Genomic DNA, 10721 nt, shown 5'->3' on the forward strand with positions numbered 1-10721 from the left:
TTGCATTTGCATGATAAATTTTGTAACTTCTCCAATGGAAGAACATGTTCACATTAAAGGGATTGTATAGTTCCAATTGAGATGGGGCTACAGGTTTCCAAAGTTTTTTGATGATGATTTTTTTTTTCCAGTTAATTAGAAAACTCTTATGAAATATGAAAGAGCATATAATTCTAAGAGGAATTCAGAGTTTATTTGATAAAAGTTGGGTTTGAAATGGCTGAGATATCAAAAACAAAGCCATCCGAATAAAAGATGGGACCTACCCTTTATTAGGATCGCTTTGTTTTACTTTGTTTTTGAATATCTCGGCCATTTCAAAACTACAGATGAAAAGTAAATGTGTGTGTGTGTCAGTACGATGCACATCATGATGCTCAAGCAATGGAACTGAGACATGAACTGTTTACTCATCCTTTCACCTTATTGCCAAATAAGACCCTCACAACAGCACCTTGTCATGACATCTTTAAAAAAAAAACAAAAAAAAGAACACACACACATAACAAACCATAAAATGAAATGCTCGATTCTGCAAATATCTAGATAGATTTATTCACAAGATGCTGACCACAAAAAGAGCCTTGATCATGCGGTGTTGTTTCCTGTCGTCGTCCTATGCTGAAGTGGGATATGAAGGTGGCTTTCCTGCTTATGCACTGGCAAGCACTTTCAATGAGTTTCGCTCCATAAACTGACGCCAACCGTGCCGTGATCTCATCGTTGGGAATGGAGTGTATCCAGATGTTTACAGAGATTATTGTGTGCTATGAGTTCGAAGATGAAGTCTACTTGCTGGACTGGGCAGCGGCAGCAGCCTGTGCAGCGGCCGAGGCAGCCTTCCTCTGGGCAGCCAGGATGCCAGTGAGCTCCTCACGCTTTCTGCGGCCACGTCCCAGGGTTCCCAGCTGTATATGTGGAGGACATTGACATATGAATGTTGGCTAGAATTAATAAACTAATGATATCACATGACCTGATAAAATGACTTGATTATAGGTTAGGCATTTTCTCAGATAACTGATTTCAGGTTTGTAGAAACATGAGAAACTTTTCACATTCCAAAACATTATTCTAGTGCTGATTATGATGAAACGTCAAGCACTGCTGTTCATTTGACTTTAATCTATCTATAGAAACCAAATTTAATATGAAGCAGCATATCACCTGACATGATACCAGACTTAAATAAGGAGTATTTGAATTCAACAAATAAGTACATAATAGAGCAGCTACATGCATTTCTGCAGTTTCCAAAATTCTGAATATGTTGGTGCACAAAGGTGAACGACAGGTACTTTTGGGTGTCAAACCTCATCTGTCTACAAAATTCATGCATGGGTCTTATAGTGCCTATAATCCTTGTCACTTTGGTCATATTTTTTTGCCCCTTCATATCAATGTCCATCACATAATCTTGATCACTCTTAAGGGCATAAAACTTCTCATTGGAATAAAAAAAATGTATGTAATTTACAAAGTTGTTATTTTTTTTCTACAATGTAATTTCTGCATGGCATCCTCACAAGAAGATTTACAAAATAAAAAAATGTAGTCAATTATTCCAGCCAAAAAATTTGAATCCTGTTTGTAGTTCACAAGTGTGCACAAATTATTCCATGGACTAAAAGTGTGTAAGTTATGTTCATCTGCATTAATATGATAAAACGAAACAACACGTGGTGAAAAAGTACACTTACCCTCTTCTTGCAGAACTTGAGGGCTTTCTTGTCCTTGCCAACCTTCAGCAACTCCATGCAGCGCCTCTCGTATGGCGAAAATCCGGTGACCTCTCTGACTACATCACGCACAAATTTGGCATGCTTGTTGATCTGCAAACGACAATGAACCCCACAATTTTGATGGTAAGGGACAGTGATGAAGAACAATAAAACAACCAATTATATGTATAAAAGAGGTATGCCTCCTTTGGCAATGCAGAAAGACCATATGAAAAAGAGTCTTTCATGATTGTATTACGGTACCACAGTATGAACAACTTTTATGCAAGGTTCAGAAATCTCCTGATTTCTAAAGGCAGGATTGTTTCTTTTTTTTTAATCTCATGTTGTACATATATTCATTTTCTCTCTCAAAATATTGCCTCTGTTTAGTTTTGAGGATAATTTTAAGGACGTCTGCTATTGTTTTAATGCAGGTTACACAAGGTCTGGTGGTTGGACACCACACTGACAATTGCAGCAGCAGCATCTTCAGGATTTTAATTCTTATGTTTCACATTCCGAGTTTTGGATACACCTTCTTGGGTTAATTTTAGGTGCAAAATTTGAGGATGCAGTTCAAATAGTCAAAGGTAGAACTGATATATTTATAACCTCCTTATAAGCGGTTCCTCGTTATAACCGGACTCGTTATAACGGGGTTTCACAGTATCACTAATTAAAGAGAAAATGTGGGAAACCGAGTAACTCCATAGGGCATACCATCGTTTGCACCCGAGATTAACAAAAAGAAATCACTTTTCAGTTTAATAGTTCAGTCGACTCTGTCAAGTACACTTAAAGGGATGATATAGTATTGGTTGAGGTGAGGATTTAGCTTTAAATTTTTTTCGAGATACTAGAAAACCACTCATGAAATGTTACAGAGCATACCATATATCCACAAACAAATTAAAGCAAAGTGCTCCTAATAAAAGGTGGGTCCCACCTTTTATTAGGATTGCTTAATTTGGATATCTCAGTCACTTCAAAACCAAATGTCCTCAAATAAATGTTGAATTCCTCTTAAAATTACATGCCCTTTTATATTTCATAAGAAGTTTCTCATTAGCTCATCCAAAAATGTTAGAAACCTGAAGCCAGGTCTCAACCAAAATTACATCATCCCTTTAATTAATGTAGTGTGATGTTTCTTGTTTGTAATCAAATGCTACTTTATGGAATAATTTCCTGGTATTGTACAGCAATTCACTATGCATTTTGGATATGACTGCTATAAAAAAAAGTCCATTTTTATTGCAATTTCATTATATATATTTATATCAAATTTTGTTCAAAATTTATATCCATCACCTAATAATGATATTGCTATTCAATTTCGAGAAGGGAAATTATTCCCTGTATTCTAATACTGCACAACATTTCATTACACAGTCAACCTTGCTTCCAAGTCGACCTCACATAAGTCGAATAATCACCTTAGTCAAAGGTCTGTTCAAGTCCTCTTTAAATTTTAACGATTTTAATCCCTAATACGTCGTATTTTCTCTAAGTCAAAGCTATTTCCTCAGTCCAAACAGATTTGACTTAGGCACAAGATTGACTGTATATAAAAAACAATAGATTCTCACCCCCTTCCTCTTGGCCTTCTTGACAGCTGTATTCTTGGTCAACTTGTGGCCCTTTGAGAGGCCAACGCACATCTCATGTCGGATTGCCATTTCTGCAGGTAGAGAGATATATAGATCTACTCTGGGTTTGGGCCAGAGCACAGCTAAAATATGAAGGTACATGTCATACAATGGTCAACAGCAATATATATAATTAACATGCTTTCCTTAAATCAGCACTTATACAGGTATCAGGCTTCTTGAATATTTCCATCCCATCAAACTGACCTTTGGAACTATGGCCATTGTAGTGAATACAATAAACAACAGTGACAACCAATGTCACATCATCTTCACTGCAAATGTGATTTGCTCTATTGTAGGAGTGCTACTGTCAAAGTGAACATTTCCATTTACCTTCACATTTGACATAGGCCCTACACTAGTGTACAATAAATATGAAAAATGTCTTAAATGTGTCCATTCTCAACTACAGCTATGCTTGTATATGATGTAGATGAGTAGATGAGGTTCTTATTCAAAGGGGGGGGGGGGATCAAGGGGCTAGGACAATTTTCATTACTGAGGATTTTTTTTTTTTCAATTCTTTTTACTCAGTGTTTCCTCGGGTTATTCACCTGTATCCCCTTAAATTTCTCCTGATTTGTATTCTGTTCCAATGTTCCAGCGTATTGCGCCCCATCAAAATCATACTTTTGAATTAATACACGAAAAAGCCATTGCGCGAGGAAAAATAAATCCCCATGCGCGTTCCAAGCCGCTATCGTACTTGTACTACGATAGAGCGCGTAGAGAATCTACGTCATATTTTGAATACGCACTTGGGAATTCTGAGTATTTTCTAAATATGTGAGTAAAATTTCAGGCAAATTGTGAGATATTTAAAGTTTCTATTGATTAAAAAACCTTTAACTAGTTAGGGTGTCGTGTACTGGGACTACCATGGGCATTGCACCAGGCCAGGGCACTGCACTGTCGAGTTGTTGCTGTTGGCTGGCTTCTCTCACTGACGTACAGACTCTATCTCATTCTCAGTTCAGCTCAACGTGGTTAATTTAAATTACAGCCCAATTTATTGGTGTCATCACGCAGATAACCAATAAATTTCCATGACTAACAATTGTTTAATAGTAATCTATCAGACCTCTTTATAAACTACCCCCCCCCCCCCCAAAAAAAAAGGGTTCAAAATAAAGAATTTGAGTAAACATTGAATAAAGTACGGGTAGTTCTTTACCGACTCTAATTCTGCAAAAAACTTCTCATTTACATAAATAATGACATTGGCTGGGTCAGTTTTTCGCTTCTTTACACAGACACCATTGATAGTAACCCATACCATACGCTATTGCGACGGTTTGAACCGTTCTGGTTCAACGCAACTTCGACCCAGTTCCCCCCGCATAAAAATGGTTATAATTATTCTTTCCAGCTTGGTTTTCAAACCAATCTGGAAAAAATATATACACGATTAATCAGTCAACATTTTATTTTTGACTCACCTCTTCCACTGTTTCCTCCTGTTTTCTGTTTTCCTCCAGTTCTTTGCAGCGCTCCCCAATTCATCGCCGCCTTCGTTTGAAAAATGACCGCACGAACGTCTACAGCAAGCAAAATGCCCAATACAATCACTAGAGGTTCTATATCGGTACACTAACGTTTATTGACTTAAGTACTAGATAGTAAGTTGTTCGAGCGCTAAATTTAACTTCGTAATATTGTGAATGAGCAAAATGCTCATTCAAGTTACTAGTACTTTAGTCAATAAACGTATTAGTGTACCGATATAGTGATTGTATGGAGCATTTGGCTTGCATATAGACGTTCGGAATTCGTGCAGTCATTTTTCAAACGAAGGCGGCGATGAATTGGGGAGCACTGCAAAGAAGTGGAGGAAACAACCAGAAAACAGGAGGAAACAGTGGAAGAGGTGAGTCAAAATGATGACTGATCAACTGCTGATTAATAGTGTATATATTTTTTCCAATACTGCCAATAGCGTTATGTTTCAATGGTGTCTGTCTAAAAAAGTGAAAAACTGACCCAGCAAATACTACAAAAGAGAAGTTTTTCGCGGAATTAGACATAGATAATCTACTTGTCGGTCAAGGGTAGTTCGACAGTAGTGAGTGGTCGTGGTTGCGTGCTGCAGCTGCAAGGCCTGGGGTTGCATACATGTCGGGTTTATAAAACATGGAATTCAATAGGTGGGACCGTTTTGCGTGACGCGACGTTCGAACAAACTATCAATAAATCTTGGGTCATAATCTGAATAACTGCGATAATATATTAATCAAAAGGTAACTGAATAGTCTTTAAATCCTTACAACATTACACAACACTTCGTTTTGTATTTGGTTGAGATCGACACAATGAGATATTTCTGGATTACATTACGGTGTCCAGTACCTGCTGAATATGAAGAGACAGCCAAAGTGAAAAAGAACGAAAAGAATGGATCTGCGAATTGAGATTCTTCCGACTACATACGAGCAAACTCGATATGCTCACCGTCAAATCAGGGATGCTAAAGCAAACGACGCTACTTTGTGAACGTGCGTTCTCTCTCCGTGTTTAGTGTGGGTAGGTGGGTAAAGAAAATAAAATCTATACATAACATCAATTTGTAATCTAGAATTTTGTCAATTACAAACTTTTTTTAAAGGGAAAGTCGCTTCAGATGCTGAAGTCATTTATTTATTTTTTTTTCTCCAAACATTGTTGCTTTTGTAAACCAACACTGGCAACAGCAGACTAACCTACAACCCAGGTGAAGGATGTAGCTTTGTCTTTGCTGTAAAGGTGTACAAGTTGTATCTCTTTTTAATCTTTTTTTTATTTTTTTTAATTTTTTTAATTTTTTTTTTTTTTTTGGGGGGGAGGGGTACAGTAATGAAACAAACCCTCACTGTTTGATATGCCCCTCCCCCCCCCCTTTCAAGCAAGGTCAATTCATAACAGTGGAGTTTACCCTCAGAACACACTGAAGTCGATGAAGGAATGTGTGGATATCTATGTGTATGTTTCCTTATCAGAAACTGATTGATTTCTTAAGACAGTCTTTATCAGTCTGGTGATATATTTTCTACTACATGTACTTTTTCAATGAAGATAATAAAGACATCATTACGCTCAGCAGGTACATGTATAACTAAACTTGACTATGTTATAATGACCAGCTTCAACCACCAAGAAAGAGGAACATATGAAGAGTTTGTTTGCAAAAACCGATAAGTCCATTTTTGAAGATTTTGAAGTACGGTCTCTGTCATAAAGTACAAAATAATACCTTTTAAATGATATATTGGTCACTACATATAAAGGTATATTTTTGAAGTTATGGTCAAAAGAAGCAACAATTTTCTTATTATTCTCTTTATTTTTCTTGACCTTTAATCGCAAATATCTCCATTTGACAAATATGGACTTATCGGTTTTTGCAAGCAAACTCTTCATATAAACACACATATACACAAACACACATACAAACACAAAATAAAGAAAAAAAAGAAAAAAAAACATCTCAGAACCCATCAGTCTTGCTTCATCCCATACAACATCAAGTAAGTTTTGAATACATCACAATTGTTTGATACAGTCTTGCATAATGGCATAAGTTTATTGCAATATTGCAGACACAAGTTTCAACAATTGATTCAAGGTCATTTTACAGTATACAATGAATTTAGCACACAGCACAAATTACTTTCAGTAAAATTCAAACATATGCAATGTACACACACTCATCAAAACAATCAGTCTGCAGCAGCTACACTATAACAAAACTGAAATACACGTCCTGTTCATTGTACAGGGTAAAACACTGGACGCATTACCACAGATGTAGAGGTCAGCATACATGGTGGACCTGCAGGCTAGGCTACTTTGTGAAGCAATGACTGTAGTGCATAGGCTGTGCATAGTGAAAGCTTACTTTTTGTTCGACATGGCACTAGTATACAATACCCACACTGTGGATGTCGAGCAGTATGAACATGACTTATGTACAAAATGTTTTGAAGATAATGGCATGGCTGTTTCTTTCATTGTTTTGTATTTTTGTTAAAAAGAAAGCAGCTCTTCGATAGACAAGAATTTACTGATGCCTCTTATAATGTATGAAATCTAATTCACAGTTGACTCCGTGAGACGATCTTGAAAAGACAGGAAAATGCATCGACTTTGGCAATATGCGACTTTTGCATGTACAGAAAATAACGTGTCCAGTTTTGAATGTCAGTCGGGACTCTTTTGTCATTGTTTTCACTAACTTCGCAAATTATGTGCAGTAGACTTTTACAGTGTTGACTTTACACAACAAAGTGATTATGAGCAGCATGTAATCACATAGGTTTCCAATAAGAATGTCCTCTTATAGGCTTGTCAAAATGGCGCCATACATCACCACTGATGTTGTTGGTGCAATAATGTTGCTTCTCCTTCAGAGGTCACCTTCATCATGTAATGTGAGAATTACTTTCACATTGAAAATTGGTCCTTGTATGTTTTGTTTTCTTCTCTACAATAATATGCTGTAAGGTGTACATGCATGAACTGTATTTGAAATTGAGCACATGAAAAGATTGTAGAAATAAAAGCTACCGATCAGTGCAGTCTGAGAAAATCAGATACGTAAATGAAGAAATGCCAAAGCTCACTATCATATCTGTCGTCTACAACATGGCCTCATTCAAACATTTCAAAGTAATGATTTCATTTATGTAGGAAAGTTAGTTTGCCCTAAATTTGCCATTTACTCCCATTTTTTTACAAGTTCAGTCAAAGAATGTCGTAAATGCACGCAAAACAACTATTTCCTGACCCCACAATATCAAGACAGTTTCATGAGTAAACAGAGAACCACACTGATAGAATAAGAAGTAAGAATTATACACTACAGTTTTGTACACCTTTCAGAGAAGAAAGGATGGTGATTTCCTTTTGGAGATGATGTACATGTACCGGTATGCTGCATTTCCATTATGGGAGGCAATACATTTGCTACTTGTATTTTCCACAAAATTTCTTAAAATTAATACACCACAAAATCTATGGTGCACGCAGTGACGCAGAACTTCTCATCCAGCGATGGCCGCACTGAAATTTTACAAATGTATAACTTTCAGAGGACGGTCCAATTTCCCTCAAACTTTCACTGATATATTCTACTAACCAATACTTGGGTTCCATTCCCCTTGAAATGGTCTCTTGTCCTTTTCACTATTCCATTGTAAACAAAGTTTCATTTCAAACATTCTGAACCAAAGACTCTTAACAAAAGTAGTTGTCACAGCTTTGTACATTATTGATATCTGACACAGTCTTCATGACATCCATCTGGCATTGTATGTGGGAACTGATTAAATTGTCTGAAACCTTGGATAACTCTACAGAAAATAGCATTTTGCATGTCTTGGATACAGTGAATATACTGTGACAGCTTTTCCATATTTGTTTCCAACTTGTACTTATATGGATTAGGACTATGATTTATTCCCATCGCCTTCAGTTTGCATGCTTTGAGCTTCTGTGACTTGCTTTACCATAGAATACAAAGCAGTATTTTGTATTTTTATTTCCAAAGTTACTGTTTACGACCACACTGATTTGGCACATGTCTGTGATAAAGATTACACCATGCCTTGTCGGGTATTCCTGTCCACTGTCAGCATTTACTTGTCATTGATCCAATCATACTTTGCTTCCATTGCCATGCATTAAATGTGGCTTGAAACATAGAATTGGTGACCAGCCGAATATGAAAGTATGATCACCTGTAATGAAAATGGACAATTTCCATCCACACATCATCTTGGCATTCTTCTTGAGTTAACATCAGCTGATGTTTTGTATGCCTGTTAAGCTTTTTCCCTGCTTGAATATAGTTATGTTTATAATATGAGGAGGTATATTATACACTGTACCTCATTTGATGAATCCTCGATTCTGATTGGTCAAAGGTGCAGTCACTAGTTTTGACTATACTGCCTGGCAGTCAGCTAGATGTTTTTCAAGATGCATGTAAGTATATCTTGCGAGCATATCTGTATTTGTGCATTGTGGAATGATATTTTATGTAAAGTCTCCGACCAGCAGCACAATACTTTAATTTCCATGCCTTGGTTTAGCATAAATATCTCTAATTACATGGGATGTGGAATATAAAACAGATATTGACTGCTTCTCTTCAGGTCACCATTAAAAAACTATTTGCCTTTGGTGGTTTCTCACCAGTGCTATGCCCCAAGGAGAAGTTGAGGGGCAAAGCATTGTAGAGAAATTCCCTCTGGGCAAATAGTTTTAACCATGCCCCTGGTAGAGAAATCCCCTCTGGACAAATAGTTTTAACCATGCCCCTCGAAGCAGTCAATATCTGTGCAATATTATATACCTGTATGAACATCTTTCAAATCAAATATGATGCCAGGCAATCACTCCTTGTAATTCCCTTGGTTACTGTTCTGTACACAGCAAACAAATGAAGATGCTGTACTTTGTCCATCCATTGAGGCGGGTGGCATTGATTAAAAATGCACTAAAATCATGTCTGTTCTGTTCCTTCTTTCATTGTCCTTATTCAGGCAACATTTTAGCTCACTCATATGAAAACCTATCATTCCATTCAGGTTTCTTCTTCCTTTGTTCTGCTGACCGTGTCGGTCTTGTTTCCATGTCTTTCTTTGCTGACTTGATCCTGCGTTGGGATGCCTCAATACTCTGTTTAAAAAAAAGGATGACATAAAAAGGAAATGAAAATGAATAAACTTCATGCATAAGAACCCAATCATGAAAATAAACATAGAAGAAGATATCAGTACAATCTATTCATTTTAAACTGAAATTGTGTTTGCCTGTGATATACAATTTTCAGGTTGTTTGCGTTTGTAGCGGAAATCATGGAAAATTAACACATTCTTAGAAGTCATTTCATCATAATAAGGATGACTCTTTCTTCTCCCTCTTTTTTCCGTCATTATCATAATTGCTCTCATTATCATTAGAATACTTATCATAATCATGAATTATTCCTCTACAAACACATGTATACTACTGCTATTAGTAGCAGTAATACATTATTTGTTGATGTATAATTTATGATTATGATATTTTCTTATCATAATCATAACTGATTCTTCTACAAATGCATGTATACTGATAGAAAACTACTACTACCCAAGCACTGTAACCAATATACCACTAACAGATTGCGTCTTACCCCAGCACTGGTTGATATTCTTCCAACTGTGGCATGAGGAGCTGGTGATGATTGGCTGGCACTCTTTTCGCGCTGACCTTGTGACCTTGCAGGCACCCCTTTCCTGTGGCCCCCTGTCCCAGCAGGCTGCCCCTTCCTTGGAGCTATCGGTGGCAAGGGATTAGTCTTCTGGCCTGGCCTTCTGGCTGAAGA

The 10721-nt window shown here is 36.9% G+C and overlaps 1 protein-coding gene across 1 annotated transcript; it reads right to left on the reverse strand.

The window, feature by feature from the left end:
- Nucleotides 1-530: 530 nt before the first annotated feature.
- LOC139737068 (large ribosomal subunit protein eL36-like) lies at nucleotides 531-5751 on the reverse strand. The gene is made up of 4 exons (XM_071647745.1): nucleotides 5723-5751; nucleotides 3314-3405; nucleotides 1701-1832; nucleotides 531-908 (listed from the first exon to the last, which is right to left on the reverse strand). Exons 2-4 carry the CDS (start codon nucleotides 3401-3403, stop codon nucleotides 789-791), a joined length of 342 nt encoding a protein of 113 aa, XP_071503846.1. The 5' UTR covers nucleotides 3404-3405; nucleotides 5723-5751; the 3' UTR covers nucleotides 531-788.
- Nucleotides 5752-10721: the final 4970 nt, after the last annotated feature.

Source organism: Diadema antillarum, unplaced genomic scaffold, assembly GCF_040938485.1.
Source record: "Diadema antillarum isolate AM-2024a unplaced genomic scaffold, OU_Dant_1.0 seq00000678_RagTag, whole genome shotgun sequence".
NCBI lineage: Eukaryota > Metazoa > Echinodermata > Echinoidea > Diadematoida > Diadematidae > Diadema > Diadema antillarum.